This window comes from Ailuropoda melanoleuca, chromosome 5 (assembly GCF_002007445.2).
Source record: "Ailuropoda melanoleuca isolate Jingjing chromosome 5, ASM200744v2, whole genome shotgun sequence".
In the NCBI taxonomy this organism is placed as follows: domain Eukaryota; kingdom Metazoa; phylum Chordata; class Mammalia; order Carnivora; family Ursidae; genus Ailuropoda; species Ailuropoda melanoleuca.
In genome coordinates this window covers 70898311-70917344 of record NC_048222.1, presented here as the reverse complement: position 1 = coordinate 70917344, position 19034 = coordinate 70898311, and the positions used below count along the sequence as shown (strand labels likewise).

General features: G+C 38.6%; 1 protein-coding gene across 4 annotated transcripts in view; it reads left to right on the top strand.

Annotated features, from left to right (window-relative positions):
• Positions 1-19034, top strand: part of SLC12A6 (solute carrier family 12 member 6) — a 92288-nt gene that overhangs the window by 55399 nt on the left and 17855 nt on the right. For all 4 annotated transcript variants that reach the window (XR_004625738.1, XM_034661217.1, XM_034661218.1 and 1 more), the window contains 10 exons: positions 4517-4611; positions 6347-6478; positions 7909-8055; positions 9392-9446; positions 10710-10840; positions 11521-11762; positions 13749-13963; positions 14936-15094; positions 15254-15352; positions 15625-15682. Coding sequence is in view for 3 of the 4 variants with exons in the window: in XM_034661217.1 (XP_034517108.1) it covers positions 4517-4611; positions 6347-6478; positions 7909-8055; positions 9392-9446; positions 10710-10840; positions 11521-11762; positions 13749-13963; positions 14936-15094; positions 15254-15352; positions 15625-15682 (1333 nt within the window). In the remaining variant the exon portion in view is untranslated. The remainder of the gene's footprint in view (positions 1-4516; positions 4612-6346; positions 6479-7908; positions 8056-9391; positions 9447-10709; positions 10841-11520; positions 11763-13748; positions 13964-14935; positions 15095-15253; positions 15353-15624; positions 15683-19034) is intronic.

The following is a 19034-nucleotide window of genomic DNA, read 5'->3' as shown; positions in this document are numbered from 1 at the left end:
CAGATTATTTGTCACATAGAGTTTTTCACATTTTGAATTCGATGATTGCACCATCTTTGTGGTGATTAACATGTTCCTCCCCTGTTTTTTGTGAACTGATGTTAGATTTAGAGGCTTGATTAGATTCAATTTCCATTCTTTTGGTAGAAATACATCACAGGTTGCACAGTGTACTTTTCACTGTATTACGTTTTTGTCCGTTTCTGGCGATGTTGAGATTGATCATTGAGTTCCAGGTCACGCTGATCCACCCATGGTAAACTTATGTCTCAGCCTTTCATCCAATGGTTTTAGCAGCTACTGATGATGATTGCCTATATCCATTATTTCATTAGAGGTTGAAAATTGGTGATTTTTTCCTAATTACATTATTCCATANTTTTGAATAGGTCAGATTATTTGTCACATAGAGTTTTTCACATTTTGAATTCGATGATTGCACCATCTTTGTGGTGATTAACATGTTCCTCCCCTGTTTTTTGTGAACTGATGTTAGATTTAGAGGCTTGATTAGATTCAATTTCCATTCTTTTGGTAGAAATACATCACAGGTTGCACAGTGTACTTTTCACTGTATTACGTTTTTGTCCGTTTCTGGCGATGTTGAGATTGATCATTGAGTTCCAGGTCACCCTGATCCACCCATGGTAAACTTATGTCTCAGCCTTTCATCCAATGGTTTTAGCAGCTATTGATGATGATTGCCTATATCCATTATTTCATTAGAGGTTGAAAATTGGTGATTTTTTCCTAATTACATTATTCCATATGCATTAAATTTTTTTTTGTTTAAATTCCAGTTAACAGACAGTGTTATATTAGTTTCAGGTGTACTATATATTGATTCAACAATTCTGTACATGACTCAGTGCTCGTGATAGTGCATTCTCATCCCCATCACCTGTTGCACCCATCCCTTCAGCCCCCTTCCCCTGACAACATCAGTTCTCTATAGTTAAGAGACATCCCGATGCCAACAGACACATGAACAGATGCTCAACATCACTCATCATCAGGGAGATGCAAACCAAAACTATAATGAGTCAGCAAAGTTAAGCTTAGAAGATAAAGCATAGCTCTCTGGGGTGCATCTCTTTCTAAAAGTTGTAGTTACTGAGTGTTGAAGAAATTGAGGAATTTATTTAGGGATAGCAAGTGTTAGGACTGATGTGAGTTCCAATAAAAGTTAGGAGGAAGAACACATTGGGATGCTTAAAACTCATAGGGGCATTGTGTCCAGTGTTAGAAAAGTAAGACTTTTCCATCAATTTAAAAGAAATATTTTAAAAATCAGTTTATGTATGGGACAGGGATGCCTGGGTGGCTCGGTTGGTTCAGTGTCTCTTGGGCTTGGCTCAGGTCTTGATCTCATGGTTGGGAGCTTGGGCCCCAAGTTGGTCTCCATGCTGGGTGTGGAGCCTACTTAAAAAAAAAAATCAGTTTATGTAGGATGGTTAGAAAGTTTGGGAAATAGAAAGTGGTGATGGTTGCACAACATTGTGAATGTAATGCCTCTGATTTGCACATTTAAAAATGGTTAAAATTGCTAGTTTTGTTTTAAAATTTACCACAGTTTAAAAAATTAAAAATGTAATATACCCAAAACTCTAATACTGTATACTTTAAATCAGTGAATTACTATGTCTAAATATATACAGTGGAATATTATTCAGCTATCAAAAAGAACAATTTCTCAACATTTGCTGCAACATGGACGGCACTGGAGGAGATAATGCTAAGTGAAATAAGTCAAGCAGAGAAAGACAATTATCATATGGTTTCTCTCATCTATGGAACATAAGAACTAGGAAGATCAGTAGGAGATGAAAGGAATAAAGAAAGGGGGGGTAATCAGAGGGGGAGGGAAGCATGAGAGATTATGGACTCTGAGAAACAAACTGAGGGCTTCAGAGGGGAGGGGAGTGGGGGAATGGGGTAGGCTGGTGATGGGTAGTAAGGAGGGCATGTATTGCATTGTGCACTGGGTGTTATACGCAACTAATGAATCATCGAACTTTACATCAAAAAAATTATATTTTAATAAAGCTGTTAAAAAAACCAATCTATAGGGGGCACCTGGGTGGCACAGTGGTTAAGCATCTGCCTTTGGCTCAGGGCTTGATCCCGGCGTTATGGGATCGAGCCCCACATCNCTGGGTGGCACAGTGGTTAAGCATCTGCCTTTGGCTCAGGGCTTGATCCCGGCATTATGGGATCGAGCCCCACATCAGGCTCCTCCGCTATGAGCCTGCTTCTTCCTCTCCCACTCCCCCTGCTTGTGTTCCCTCTCTCCCTGGCTGTCTCTATCTCTGTCAAATAAATAAATAATATCTTTAAAAAAAATAAACAATCTATAGAGTTAAGCCAGAAATTTCTGTAGAAGTCAAGTTAAAGGGAACTGGTCTAGTCCTTGAAAACTGGTTTAAGCATCCTGTTTGACAGCTTTTTCTCTGGTACTCAGTAAATATTTTTTAAGTGAATCGATAAGCAAATGAAAAACAAATTTAAAAAAACTACAGTGAGAGATCACACCTGTCAGAATAGCTAAATGTAACAACACAGGAAACAACAGGTGCTGACGAGGATGCGGAGAAAGGGGAACCCTCTTGCACTGTTGGTGGGAATGCAAACTGGTGCAGCCACTCAGGAAAACAGTATGGAGGTTCCTCAAGAAGCTAAAAATAGAACTACTTTACAACCCAGCAGTNCTACAACCCAGCAGTTGCATTACTAGGTATTTACCCAAAGGGTACAAAAATACTGATTCAGAGGGGCACATGCACCCCAATGTTTATAGCAACACTGTCCACAATAACCAAACTATGGAAAGAGTCCGGATGTCCACCAACTGATGATACACCAAACGGAATATTACTCAACCGTAAAAAAAAAGAAACCTTGCCATTTGCTACAATGTAGTTAGAGCTAGAATGTATTATGCTGGGTGAAATAAGTCAGGGAAAGACAAAAACCATATGATTTTACTCCTGCAGAATTTAAGAAACAAAACAGATGAACATAGGGTAAAGAAAAAAAAGAAGCAAACCGTAAAATAGACTGTGAACTCTACGAAACAAACTGAGGGTTGCTGGAGGGAGATGGGAGGGGATGGGCTAAATGGGTGATGAGCATTAAGGGGGGGCACTTGTGATAACACTGGGTGTTATATGTAAGTGATGAATCACTAACTTCTCATGCAACTAATACTACACTATATGTTAACTCATTAGAATTTAAATAAAGAAACAAGAAAGAATATGTTGGTTGGTTTGTCTCTTTTTCCCTATGCTCATTTGTTTTGTTCCTTAAATTGCACGTTTATTAGCTGGAATGTTTCTATAATGAAGAAATTTTCTTTAACTTTTTAGTTACCCTGAATTATAGTTGGTACAAGAAAGGTAGGATAATTGCTTGATTCTTTCCATTTATTGTTTCAGAATGTTGTTTCTTTAGTAACTCTGCAAAGGTGACTAATTTTTTTAATATATTGGATATTTCACATATTTACATTTCAACTCAGTGCATTATTAATTTTAGTGTTCATATTATCCCATTTTTAGCAGCGGGGACTCCGTCAGGTTGGCTCTTCTGTCCTTTGACATGATTTAGTTATTTTGATAGCTTATTGGCTGTTTCTCAAACTTGTGTTTAAGGTTATTGGACTTTAATTTCTTTCACTCTCATATTGGTATCAATTTCCTGAATATTTAAAATGTTAGTTCTTAATGACATTTATATAATTTTTATTTTCTCTCTTTCTCTCCTAATAAGGCCGTTATAATTATATATAACTCTTACACAAGAAAGAACCAAAGCTAAGGAAACAGTCACACAAACTCTGCTGTCTGAGGGAACCCAGTCTCTTTTTCTTTTATTTTTTTCATAGCTGGTTCACCAAATTCTTGTGGGTTGCCTCTTTTAACATAAAAAACAAAACATGTGGTAAGGGTTTGAACAAAAATAATGCTTGGTTGCATGACCGAATGTCTTTTTTNCCCATAACGCCGGGAGCCCGCCCTGAGGCGAAGGCAGACGCTTAACCGCTGTGCCACCCAGGCACCCCCTTTTTTTTTTTTTTTAACCTAATGTCACTTATAAAAGGTTGGACAGCCCTGGAGGTAGAGGATTTTTACTACCATTATCAGTAGCAATAGTGTATGAAGTATACAGTAATACACTGAGTAAGAACTCAATAAGTACTTCTTAAAAATTTTATTCTAGATTTTAGTGACTTTAAGAGTAGGGTCCTGTTGGCTAAAATCCTAAAAGAATAGTGTTTCCAGAGGTCTTCATACTGTGAAGTCTTCCTATTGTTTACCTCTTTGAGATTTATTTTTCTCCTGTTCTAGAGGGAGCCACATTCTCTAAGGATGGCTAGTTGAGTTCTCCCACTCTTAGATTAAAATTTGAATATGAAAATGGATTCTGTTAATACAGAGGCAACATGAAGTTATTTGCTGCAGACACTTTTTCAATACCAATGAGAAACTAACTTGATTTCCTTTTTTTTCTACAGATGATGGGCATAAGAAAGCTCGAAATGCGTATCTCAATAATTCCAATTATGAAGAAGGAGATGAATATTTTGATAAAAACTTGGCGCTCTTTGAGGTAATATTTGGGAGAAAACTAGGGCACAAATTTCAGGAACAGAGATTTCAAGATAGCTGTTTTCTATCCCATTTAGTTTTAAAACAGTACAGGCTCGATAATTTTAAGAACTAATTGTTAAAATATAATACTATGGGGCGCCTGGGTGGCACAGCGGTTAAGCGTCTGCCTTCAGCTCAGGGCGTGATCCCGGCGTTCTGGGATCGAGCCCCACATCAGGCTCCTCTGCTATGAGCCTGCTTCTTCCTCTCCCACTCCCCCTGCTTGTGTTCCCTCTCTAGCTGGCTGTCTCTATCTCTGTCAAATAAATAAAAAAATCTTTAAAAAAAATAAAATAAAATATAATATAATACTATAACTTGTCATTGTAGTTGATTTACCTATGTGNTTGTGTTCCCTCTCTAGCTGGCTGTCTCTATCTCTGTCAAATAAATAAAAAAATCTTTAAAAAAAAAAAAATAAAATAAAATATAATACTATAACTTGTCATTGTAGTTGATTTACCTATGTAATCTAATTATCACTAACTAATAAGTAGCCATTAAATCAGATTTCTGTGAATTGAGGAAGAATGTTGACATCACAGGCATATGGAGAACTTGCTGTCTAATTCAGCTAGGATTTAAATATTTGCATTGGAATTATCTGTGAAGTATAAAATAGAGCTTTTTTCAACTCTGTGTTTCAGAAGACCATCATTTGCCTTAGAACTACTAAACAAAAATCAGTGTAGAAAGTAGGCTGCTAGATTAAGAGGGCCTGTATGTCTTACCTAAGACCGTATGGATTCTGATGGGCTCTGTAGTTGGGTTGTTGAAAGGAGCCTGCTGTAGTCCAACACTGCCTCTGTGTTTAGGTTTGGACAATGATGTGAGTGCCAGTTCTCTCTGTGTATCTGTTTTTTAAATGATACCTTTTTTCAGCTTCCTTCAAGAAAAGATCTGAGGTGAATATTTAGTTCAGTCACGGAAGTTTTTTATTGAGCTGTCAGTGCTTGGCGCAATAAATAATAGCCATAAATGTTATTAGAATGTTAGTAGCCTGGTGGTACCAGGGTGGCTCAGTCGGTTAAGCGTCCGACTCTTGACCTCAGCTCAAGTCTTGATCTCAGGGTCGTGATTTCAAGCCCCACATTGGGTTCATGCTGGGCGAAGAGCCTATTTAAAAAAAAAGAATGTTAGGGGCGCCTGGGTGGCACAGCGGTTAAGCGTCTGCCTTCGGCTCAGGGCGTGATCCCGGCGTTATGGGATCGAGTCCCACATCAGGCTCCTCTGCTGTGAGCCTGCTTCTTCCTCTCCCACTCCCTCTGTTTGTGTTCCCTCTCTCGCTGGCTGTCTCTATCTCTGTCAAATAAATAAATAAAATCTTAAAAAAAAAAAAAAAGAATGTTAGTAGCCTAAAGAAAGGGGCACTGTAGTTAAAGGTAATATTATCAATGTTTTTTTCAAGGTTACAGCTGTCTGTAGGGGCCAACATGAGTTTGTTTTTACTGTGAAGTTAAACCATTAGAAAGAATGATAAAGCTTTCCACTTAAGAATTTTATAAGGATTTGTATACTCCTAAGTGATATTTTAATGTGGGAGGAGAACAAAGTCTCATTTATAAATTTTCTTAAAATATTTACCTGTGAAATATTTTCTCATTTACTTTGCAATTTTCTGGTAGAGGGCCACTTCGATCCTTAATTTCCAGTGTTCTTTATTACTCATTTCTTCCATGTTTCTGGCTTTATAGGAAGAAATGGACACCAGACCAAAGGTATCTTCTCTCCTCAACCGTATGGCCAATTATACTAATCTGACACAAGGAGCAAAGGAGCATGAAGAGGCAGAGAACATCACTGAGGGGAAAAAGAAGCCCACCAAGGTGAGGCCTTAAAATAACAAGGATAAATAAAAAGTCCCATATATAAGAAAGGACATATCCAGGGCATCACTCTGTGCTCAGTAACTGTTGAATGCTTGATCTATGCCAGGCACTGTTTTGGGCAGTGGGATCATAGCAAAAACAACATATAATGTCCTGCTGTCATGCAGTCTAAATTCTAGTATGAGGAGATAGTTGTTAAAATGTATATTACATGTTGACGATGGTCTAACAAAAATACAATCAGGGACGGATGGCAGCTGCACTTGTGATGAGCGTTGCATAACATATGCAGAGACTTGTCAGATTACTTTGTTGTACACCTGGAACAAACGTAACATCGTGTGTTAACTTCAATAATTAAGTAATTTTTTTGAAAAAGGCAGGGTAAAAACACTGAAATTGGCCAGCAAGAGAGCCAGGGCAGAGAGGGGGTTGCTGTTGCAGAGAGGTTGGTCAGGGAGAGCCCTTTCTGACAGGGTGAGGTTTGAGCAGAGGCCTAAGCAATGTGAGACAGTGAGCCCCCTGGTTGGGAGACGAGCATTCCAGGGAGAGGCAATAGCACTTCAGAAGAAGATTCACACCCATCTGCGGATGCCATCTCTCCATTGTGAGTGATTGGGTTTTTCAAAGACTAAATTTCAGTTTTTCTCAAAATGAAAATATGGAACAATATTAGAAGTTAGATCTCTGGTTGTTCAGGAATAAAATGACCTTCACATCTTCTTTTTACCAACTGCATTTACCAGCTACCATGAAGGATTTATGCCAAATTCTGAAGGAAGTCCATCAAATCGTTATTCAATTTTTAAATGAAAAGGAAAAGCTAGGGGGACCTGGCTGACTCAGTCGGTGGAGTGTGCAACTCTTGATCTCAGGGTTGTGAGTTCGAGCCCTATGTTGGTTGTAGAGATTACTTAAAAATAAAATCTTTAAAAAAAAAAAAAAAGAAAGCTAATAGCTTCAGAGAACAGAGCATTTTAAATTGTTGGGGGTACACTTAAAAGTTTGTGGTCAGCGGTGATGGGTAGTAAGGAGGGCACGTATTGCATGGTGCACTGGGTGTTATACGCAACTAATGAAGCATCGAGCTTTACATCGGAAGCCGGGGATGTACTGTATGGTGACTAACATAATATAATAAAAAAATCATTAAAAAAAAAAAAGTCTGTGGTCAGATTCCCATGTGAAAACATATGGGGACCTGTGTAAAGTAAAAATGTATAGCCCTAGGAATATTAAAAAGTATGGTGATCATTTATAAGATGGGATTTTGTAAGTGCCTCTTTGAAAATATTGATTATACTAATTATCTCTTTTATAAGTAATACGGTAGTTAGGGAGCAAGTTTTTATATACAAGTAAAGGGATAAAAGCATCTCTTCTAGATGCCTATATAATTTTTCTTTTGTCAACATCTTTCTTTCCAGACCCCTCAAATGGGTACTTTCATGGGTGTCTACCTTCCATGCCTACAAAATATTTTTGGAGTGATCTTGTTTCTACGCCTTACATGGGTCGTGGGCACGGCTGGAGTTCTTCAGGCCTTTGCAATTGTCCTTATCTGCTGCTGCTGTGTAAGTCCCCACTTGGCTCCTAGAGATCACCTGGAACATTGCAGGAGCTCAAGATTGTATGCACTTGACCTATTTGAGACGAACACAAAGACTAGTAGGGAAAGACTCATGATCTCAACAGGAGAGATTATTTTGATATTAAAATCTGAAGGATTTTCAGTTACTTAGTGTACGTACAGTCTTTGCTGCTTATATGCATAATATGTACTCGAAATTACAAAGGAAGACTTCTAGAGGAGGTAGAAGATACAGTCCTTGATTCGAAGAATTCAGAATACAAACCATTTGAGTTTGATAGCACCAAAGTTAGAAAATGATGATGGTATTACTGCAGTGTAGTATTGAGGACCAAAAGTGATTATTGTTTGGGGTGAGGGGATTTGTTTTGAAGTCTCATCTGTTACCCCTTCCCCAGAAATTCAGGTGTGTTTTTCAGGTCTTCTCCCCACTACGCTGAGAACATTCTGATCTTGCTTGAATTTAAACTCCTCTTATCCACATACCCCAGCCACATCTATCAATTTTTTTATAAGCTGGTTATTATAAAAAAATATTTTTTATTCAACTGCTGACATCTTTAATTATTGTCATTCTTATACCCTCCTTGTGCATTATGCTCGCCTGAGTGCTATATAAAGCGGGATAAGAACACCTAGTTTGTATCATTAATAACTTAAAATTAATAGTACCACCTTTTTTTTTAAATTTTCTGTTTCTTAAAACTTCAGGGCCATGTTTGGCTCCTTGATTGCCTCTCACATCTAATCAGCTACCAAGATCAATCAAGTCTCCCTCTGAAATCTCTTTCATACAACCCTTCCTTTATATTCCTGTTACTAGCACTACAGTCCTTACTTTTCACTGAACTATAATAGCCTAACAAGTCACTCTGCCTTCATCTGCTCCCTGTCTGCAGTCCATTCTATACTGTGCTGCTACCGTGTAGTGTTTTCAAAATGCAGTTTTTATTAGTTCAGAAGTCTGCAGTGTTTCCACTCCTTACTGAATATTGTTCTTGTAATTGTAGCTAGTCCTTAGTCAGTTTCCAGTCTGTTTTCCAAGTTAACTAGGAGACCAGGGTGAGATCAGTGGCTCCCACTAGCATCTAACCTACTGCTTATGATGGAGAACCATTTTAACAATACTCAAAATAACAGTAATGTGACTAGTGCAATGAGTTGAACCATATCATCTCATTTCAATACTATTAGGTAAGGGAGCCAACTCCCTCCATAAAAGTAGGAAGAGTTAATTTTTCAGAAAGTGCTCTGAGCCCCACAGACGGGAAAATAGTACAGAAATCAGTAACAATCTTCTCCTTTCACTTCCTTTACAGACAATGTTGACTGCTATCTCCATGAGTGCCATTGCCACTAACGGAGTGGTGCCAGGTCAGTAGGCTAAGATTGGATTTCAGGGATTGTCAACGACTACTGTATGTTTATGCTATAAAGTCAGAGGTGCAAGCTTCTGAGGACTAGAATACTATTTACTCTCTTGGTCATAAACATTCACATTATTTGGCTTTAGAATACATTCTTTAAAAATCTCTTTATGTTATAAACCAAAGGAACCCTTGCTCACTGTTGGTGGGAATGCAAACTTGTGCAGCCACTTTGGAAAACAGCATGGAGGTTCCTCAAAAAATTAAAGATAGAAATCCATACAGTCCAGTAATTTCACTGCTTGGTATTTATCCAAAAAACCCCACAAAAACAGTAATTCAAAAAGATATATACACCCCTCTGGTTTTTGCTGCATTATTTACAATAACCAAGATATGGAAGCAACCTAGGTGCCCATCAGTGGATGGATGAATGCAGGAGATGTGGAGAGAGAGACACACACACACACTCTCTCTCTCTCTCTCTGACCAGAATATTTTTCAACCGTAAAAAAAGAACAAAATCTTGCCACCTGTGATAACAGAGGTGGACCTAGAGATCCACTTTATGCAAGTGAAATAAGTCAGACAAAGACAAATACCATATGGTTTTACTTATATGTGGAATCCAGAAAACTAAACAGACAAAAAGACTCACAAATAATAAACTGGTGGTTGTCAGGAGAGGGGGGGATGGGCAAAATAGGTGAGAGGGAATAAGAGGTGCAAACTTCCAGTTATAAAATAAGTCAGGGGATGAAAAGTATAGCATAGGGAATACATCAGTAATACTGTGGTAACATTGTACGGTGACAGATGGTAACTGCACTCTCGATGGTGTGCGTAATGGACACACTCGTCAAATCACTATGTTGCACACTTGAAACTAATAAAACCATTTATGTCAACTATACTTCATTAAAAGAAAAAGGAAAAAAGCCTCCTCATGTTCTAAGCTGCAATTGTTGATTTGTATCGCCTTCCTAGCTTTTTTTAGTTAGAATATATTTTACTGGGCTGTCTCGTGCTGCGGTAAACACCCTTCGATGCTTGTCTAAGTCATACTGACAAATGGTGCTCCTTTACCTGGAGTGTTAGATGTGCAGTATATATACCGTGAAGGGTTTATCTTTTACTTCCCAGTAGCAAATCTACTTTTTATCACAGAGTTTTAAGAAACTTGAAACATTTATCCTTATTTATGACTCGTTTACATTCTTCTTACTGATGTACTTTCTTTATCCTGCTTACACTCTGTTTTGTCTTTTAGCCGGGGGCTCATACTTTATGATTTCCCGGGCACTGGGCCCAGAGTTTGGTGGGGCTGTTGGCCTCTGCTTTTATCTTGGTACCACGTTTGCAGCTGCCATGTATATCCTTGGTGCCATTGAAATTTTTCTGGTGAGTAACGGCTTAATTGTGGTCTACAGTGTAGAAGAGATAGAGATTTGGATTTGTCTTGTTGTTTGATAGCCAGACTTCTGAGAGATCCACTGAGGAATCAATCAAGTGATTGACTGTTAGCCTGTTATTGACTTCCCCTGGGGAAATAAGTCAGAAAGGTTGAGAGTATCCTTTGCCTGCACACTGCTTCCCTTCCGCCCATTCACCAGCACCCTACCAGTTCATCCAAGAAGTTAAAGTCTTGAGGCGAGACTTGCACTAATAGGGAAAGAGTAAAAGTTTTTGTCTTTTTTGATATCTTCATCCCAATGAAATAAAATGCTTTTCATTTCTTTATTCACTGGAATATTTTTTTTTACTATTTAAAATATCACAGGTAAGTAGGAATAATGAGGTAGGACTCAAGTAGTCATTGTAATTATTTTATATAGCCCTTTGTATAAATTAGTAATGCTTTTTTTGCTGTTTCCTTTTGGAAATGTAGGTATTCAGAATAGCTGGTAGACTTAAAAAAAAAAAAGATAAATGATGTCCGATCTCTGTAGGAATTAGGTTAAGTCTCCAGTCATTTTCGGTCTTAGCTTTGCTTTCCTTTGTGAGAGCAAATGCAAACCACAGCAGCCCTTTTACTTGATGACTTTGAAATAACCTCATTTTCTACTTCTTTTGCTTAACAGGTATATATTGTCCCCCGAGCTGCCATCTTTCGTAGTGAAGATGCGCTCAAGGAATCAGCAGCCATGCTAAATAACATGCGTGTCTATGGCACAGCCTTCTTGGTCCTCATGGTATTGGTGGTGTTCATCGGTGTACGCTATGTGAACAAGTTTGCCTCGCTTTTCCTGGCCTGTGTCATTGTATCTATCTTGGCCATCTACGCTGGAGCCATCAAGTCTTCTTTTGCCCCTCCACACTTCCCGTACGTGTCTGTCTCTCTGACCGGCCATCATTTATTGGGTAGTCATTGACAGTATCTGGTGATGTGATCACTTCAAGTACAATTGCAGTCTCCCTGAGATTTCGCTCGTGGATAAGCTCGGTTAGCATCTAGGCAGGAAGCCTCCCAGCAGACTTCTCATGGTGATCCCTTACCTAGGTCATAAGCACAGAACTGGCAGCTCTAAGCATCATTTGGGTATAGATTCTAGGTTTTTCTCAAAACCTCCTTATAATGATTGTGTATATTCGAACAACTATTCATGAAGAGATTTCAGATAGTATAGTTATTGCCAGCAAGCTTTGTAAAGTACTTAAATTTTGGGTTCCTGTCATTAATAAAATATCAAGAGAATCAAAGAAACTGAAACTCCTACCTAAGGATCTGTAATTAATTAAACTTTTTAACCTGCTGTTAATACCATAGCAGACTTTCTAGTCATAAAATAGAGATAAATGTCACATTGTTTGCGTATATAGCTATATAGAGATTGTATGATATACCATAAGTAGTGCAGGTGCATTAAAGTGTCTTTTTTGAAGTGGTAATGGATTTGTACAGATAGGTCACTCTCCGGTCTCCTGTTCTCTGTTTGACTAATGGCATAGGGATTAGCTAGCACTAAGTGGTGTTCGTAATCTTGCTACAGAGATCGTCTTTAAAAAGTCATCTGGATTACCCAGGTATCAAACTCCTCACTCCTATGTTGATTTAACCTGATTACAGAAAAATAGTTTTTTCTGAGATGAAAAAACAGATCTATAGAGATTAAATGACTTGCCCCAAAGTTCATTAACGGCAGAGCAAGAATGTGAACCCTTTGGTTTCCTAACTCCGGGTCCGGTATTTCTGCTATGCTAAATGATGTCAGTGATAGATTCCATCATCAATTTTCAGTCTGCTCGTTTAGGGATTCAAAAGTCCTGAAGGCTATGTTCTGGATATCTTAACTTGAGAAATTCCATTTTGCCTCAAGTTCTCCTTTGATGCTTTTCTTTTTTGGTGGGTAAAAGGTCATGATGTGTGGTATTTTCTTTAAAATATCCCAGTAGAACAAGACCAAATTCCCCAGAGGAATGCATGAATCCAGACTGGGCAATGTTGCGTTGTTGAAGCTGAGTAATGGGTACATGGTTTGTTATGTATGTATGCTGTCATTTTTGCAGATTTAAAAGGTTGCTTTGTTCTTCTTGAGAGTTACTTTAACTGTGGGCATATTATTCTTTTGTTCATATTTATAGCTCTGGGTTAAAGAAAAAATTAAAATCAGCAGTTATTATTTGTAATGTCCTTAAGCACCCTCACTCGCACTGGGTCTAGGCTTACGTTCAAAAATAGTTTTCTCTTAGGCCATAGTGGGATGTGCTTTTTATTCCAGCCAAGCTGTCTTTCTCGAAACAGTAGCCAGATGGTTTGACCTTTAGTGTAACATTTTCAAAGGGGTTGTTACGAATATAGGCTTTTCTAGGCCAAAAAAGGGGGGGGGATTTTTTAGTAATGCTTTTTTTAGAAAGAACAAAAGGACTCTAGGATTCTTTTAGACCTAACAATTGGTTAATAACCTAGAAAATTTGGAAGATGAGTAAGCACAGTGTCTTCAGACAGTTCTTCTGTTTGAATTCTGTCACTGCTGCCTGCTACCAGTATGACTCAGGTAGATTACTTTATCTCCCTAAACTTCAGTTCCTCCATCCACAACATAGAAATACTAGTGCATATTTTGTGAGATGGCTGTCAGGGTTAAATTAATGTAATTTATGTAAATAAATGTAAATAAATCTCCATCTACAGGATGAATCAATAAATACTAGGTCCTTTCACATTCTCTTAGAGATGAGGGGTTTTTTTTTTCCATTACTTACCTATTTACTAACCTATTTTTAACTTACCTTCTTTTTTTTAAATTTCTCTCTCTCTCTTTTTTTTTTTACCCTTACTTCATCTTTCTCTTTGTTTGTTTTCACTTAGGGTCTGCATGCTGGGTAACCGCACCCTTTCATCAAGACACATTGATGTTTGCTCTAAGACCAAGGAAATTAACAACATGACAGTACCGTCAAAGTTATGGGGCTTTTTCTGTAACTCAAGTCAGTTTTTCAATGCCACCTGTGACGAATATTTTATTCACAATAATGTCACTTCAATTCAGGGGATTCCTGGATTGGCTAGTGGTGTCATTACAGGTAAGTCAGGAGGTTTTTGAACAAGGAAAGCGGGCGTTTCAATCTTAGACTCTTCTGTTGTCCATGACGTCTCACTGCCACAGTATCACTTCCCTCCTTAAGCTTAGCACACCGTTCTTAATTCAACATCCTTCTGCTTTTCTGTTAGTGAACTTCTCCTTTTTCAGACTTACTTGTGGCACTTTCTGCTAAAATACCCCTGCTTTGGGGGCACCTGGGTGGCTCAGTCGGTCAACCATCTGCCTTCAGCTCAGGTCATGATCTCAAGGTCCTGGAATCAAGCCCCATGTCAGGCTCCCTGCTTATCATTCTCCCTCTGCCTGCCTCTCACTCGCTCTCAAATAAATAAGTAAATAAAATCTTTTTAAAAATAATATAAAATTTCCCTCCTTTTGAGAGCAGAACTAAGCAAATCACTTTTTGAAGTAGGATACAATAATACAGTATCCTGTGTGTTACTGTAAAATTGCTAGTGTTCTTCCCACAGTGACAGAATAGAGCTTTCTTTTAGTGTCACCACATCCACATGCATTGTTTTCCTCACTCAGCACAACTCTTGCCTTAAGTGACTTCTGTCTTAAATGTTTGGTCCACATATGTCTTTGTGTGTAAGCAAGTTTACACTAAGGTGTTAGAAATAGCTTTGATTACTAATTTCAAAAAAATAAGGTTGGCTGAGCATTCATCTTTAGTCCATTTAACTTTTACTAATTTGCATTCGTAAATTTGACTGCATTTGTATGTACCAGAGCGTTTTGTGGAATTACATTTGAATCAGATGACAAAGAGCATTAGGTTTTTACTTACGTGTTCTTTATTGTGTGATACATACATGCTCATGTAGAAGCAAACATACCCTTTAAAAACTGTAAATAAGGAATCTGATTTAGAATATTGTTTAGGTAGAAAATTACCTAATTATCTTCTCTCCATGCTTCTGTTGCTTATACACCCTTTTCTTCCCACTTGCAGAGAATCTTTGGAGTAATTACCTACCAAAGGGAGAGATCATTGAAAAGCCCTCAGCCAAATCTTCTGATGTCTTAGGCAGTTTAAACCATGAATATGTCCTTGTTGACATCACCACCTCTTTTACTCTTCTGGTGGGGATCTTCTTTCCCTCTGTCACAGGTAAGCAGAAGTTAGGAGACCCAAGGGAGTGATTTTTCTTAGGAGACAGAATTACATTCTCAGGCTTCTCAGATTTGCTTCCAGTCTTTGGTATCAGCATGAATATCAAAGTGTCCAGGAACTAAGAAGTTAACTTGTTCTTTTTTTCCTCATCTGAAGGTATCATGGCTGGATCAAACAGATCTGGAGATCTAAAGGATGCTCAAAAGTCTATTCCCATTGGCACCATCCTCGCCATCCTGACCACCTCCTTTGTCTGTATCCTTTTTGTGGGTCCTGCCTGAGTTTTAGTCATAGGCACATCTGTGGAATGAGGCTGATCAATATTTTTCACTGGTAATAAAGATACCTGCTTTCTACCAGCTCACTTCTCACCAGATAATCTACCCACCTCATCTCTAAAATTCAAGAAAGAGTTGACAACATTAGTGAATTTAGCACCTTATTTTACTGATGGAAGAAATATCCCGAGTGTTTACTTTCTATCTCAGAGGGTTGGAGGTCAGCTTCCTTGACTCTCAGTATGGTAGATTTAAGCAATGTTGTCCTTTTTGGTGCTTGTATTGAAGGTGTTGTTCTTCGAGACAAGTAAGTAGTTGATCTCTTTATAACATTTACGTGTCTGTCTTCCATTATATCTGATCATTCCACATTGCCCCACAACAGTCGTAAACTCAAAACCCAACCTGAGGTATAGATCATGACTCAAGACTAACAATTAGAAAATATATGTATATAGTTCCCAAAAAGGTTCGTGAATAATAGGTACCAGTTACATTGTTACAAATATGTGAGATGCAATGAATATAGTGCTTCAATAAAGTAGTGAATTTGTCTGCAAAACAAGGGCTTCCCTGCACGTGAAGAGCTGTTGGAAAATTAAAACCAAAAGTGAAGGAGAGCAAGTTAAAAAGGCAAACAAAACAAAAACTTTCAAATGTCTCTAGCATCTCCTCTATGAGATGTGTAAGTATGGGTCTTTTTAGCATTCTAGATAAAATCTTGAAACTTTCTTCATTTCATTCATGAAGGCCACTGGCAGTTTTTCCTTTTCTCTCACCTATGAACAAAAAATGTTTGTTTTTTATAATAAGTTTCTATTATATTATGTTAGTCACCATACAGTACATCCTTAGTTTTTGATGTAAAGTTCCATGATTCATTACTTGCTTATAACACCCAGAGCACCATGCAATACGTGCCCTCCTTAATACCCATCACCGGCCTAGCCCATCCCCCCACCCCCAACCCCTCTGAAGCCCTCAGTTTGTTTCCCGGAGTCCATAGTCTCTCATGGTTCATTCCTCCTTCTGTTTACCCCCCCCTTTCTTCTTCCCTTTCTTCTCCTACCAATCTTCCTACTTCTTATGTTCCATAAATGAGTGAAACCATATGATAATTGTCTTTCTCTGCTTGACTTATTTCGCTTAGCGTTATCTCCTCCAGTCCCATCCATGTTGCTGTAAATGTTGTGAAATCGTTCTTTTTGATGGCTGAGTAATATTCCATTGTATATATGGACCATATCTTCTTAATCCAGTCATCTGTTGAAGGGCAACTCGGCTCCTTCCACAACTTAGCTATTGTGGACAATGCTTTTTGTAAGAGATTCCTAGAAGAATCTTTCCCCTAAACCTGCTAGATCTCTTCCCATTTTCTCCCATCTGGGGGAGTCACTAGCCTCACCATTCACCCTTTCTCAAAACAGGTGCCACCTAGATTTTTTCCACCAGTTCCTTCATCCAGTTAGTTTTTAATTCCTGTGAATTCCACCTTTCATCTTAATAGGTCTCCTCCTTTCCACTATTCTTTATCCCCATCCCTTTGCCCAGGCCTTCAGGATCTTTTGCCTAGCTTATTGCAATTACCTCCCTTTCAGTCTTAGCACCTTCCAATCCTTCTTTCACACTGCCACCAGAATGATTTTTCTACAACACAAAATTAGATTATACAGACCTTCCTGCTTCACAGCCTGCCAAAGCCCCTTGAAGCCCATTGCTTCGATCTGGCCCTGTGTACCTTTTTCTGATGTTCTCTCCCATCATTCTCTCATAAACTCCCTGTGCCCCAGGCATAACCTGAAGTTAAATATGCAGCCACACATTTGTTTGTAGAGTTTCCTTTGCTTAGAACGGGTAGTAACTCTCACCCAGCAGACACATTGATCCTCTAAGACCAGACTAAGTGTCTTCTGTCCTGTGAAGCTTTCCCACACCCCTTCTTGTTTAGCCACTACAGTATTGCACGTACCGTACACATTGTAGCTTTTCATATCACTCTCCCTGACTCCAAGTTCTTTCAGGACAGAAGCCCTAGTAGATGCCATATATACATACTGTTGACAAAAAGGAGTAAGTAGCACAGTGTACTATTACTGTACTGTTGTCACTGAAAATGTGTGGGTNTAACATTTACGTGTCTGTCTTCCATTATATCTGATCATTCCACATTGCCCCACAACAGTCGTAAACTCAAAACCCAACCTGAGGTATAGATCATGACTCAAGACTAACAATTAGAAAATATATGTATATAGTTCCCAAAAAGGTTCGTGAATAATAGGTACCGGTTACATTGTTACAAATATGTGAGATGCAATGAATATAGTGCTTCAATAAAGTAGTGAATTTGTCTGCAAAACAAGGGCTTCCCTGCACGTGAAGAGCTGTTGGAAAATTAAAACCAAAAGTGAAGGAGAGCAAGTTAAAAAGGCAAACAAAACAAAAACTTTCAAATGTCTCTAGCATCTCCTCTATGAGATGTGTAAGTATGGGTCTTTTTAGCATTCTAGATAAAATCTTGAAACTTTCTTCATTTCATTCATGAAGGCCACTGGCAGTTTTTCCTTTTCTCTCACCTATGAACAAAAAATGTTTGTTTTTTATAATAAGTTTCTATTATATTATGTTAGTCACCATACAGTACATCCTTAGTTTTTGATGTAAAGTTCCATGATTCATTACTTGCTTATAACACCCAGAGCACCATGCAATACGTGCCCTCCTTAATACCCATCACCGGCCTAGCCCATCCCCCCACCCCCAACCCCTCTGAAGCCCTCAGTTTGTTTCCCGGAGTCCATAGTCTCTCATGGTTCATTCCTCCTTCTGTTTACCCCCCCCTTTCTTCTTCCCTTTCTTCTCCTACCAATCTTCCTACTTCTTATGTTCCATAAATGAGTGAAACCATATGATAATTGTCTTTCTCTGCTTGACTTATTTCGCTTAGCGTTATCTCCTCCAGTCCCATCCATGTTGCTGTAAATGTTGTGAAATCGTTCTTTTTGATGGCTGAGTAATATTCCATTGTATATATGGACCATATCTTCTTAATCCAGTCATCTGTTGAAGGGCAACTCGGCTCCTTCCACAACTTAGCTATTGTGGACAATGCTTTTTGTAAGAGATTCCTAGAAGAATCTTTCCCCTAAACCTGCTAGATCTCTTCCCATTTTCTCCCATCTGGGGGAGTCACTAGCCTCACCATTCACCCTTTCTCAAAACAGGTGCCACCTAGATTTTTTCCACCAGTTCCTTCATCCAGTTAGTTTTTAATTCCTGTGAATTCCACCTTTCATCTTAATAGGTCTCCTCCTTTCCACTATTCTTTATCCCCATCCCTTTGCCCAGGCCTTCAGGATCTTTTGCCTAGCTTATTGCAATTACCTCCCTTTCAGTCTTAGCACCTTCCAATCCTTCTTTCACACTGCCACCAGAATGATTTTTCTACAACACAAAATTAGATTATACAGACCTTCCTGCTTCACAGCCTGCCAAAGCCCCTTGAAGCCCATTGCTTCGATCTGGCCCTGTGTACCTTTTTCTGATGTTCTCTCCCATCATTCTCTCATAAACTCCCTGTGCCCCAGGCATAACCTGAAGTTAAATATGCAGCCACACATTTGTTTGTAGAGTTTCCTTTGCTTAGAACGGGTAGTAAC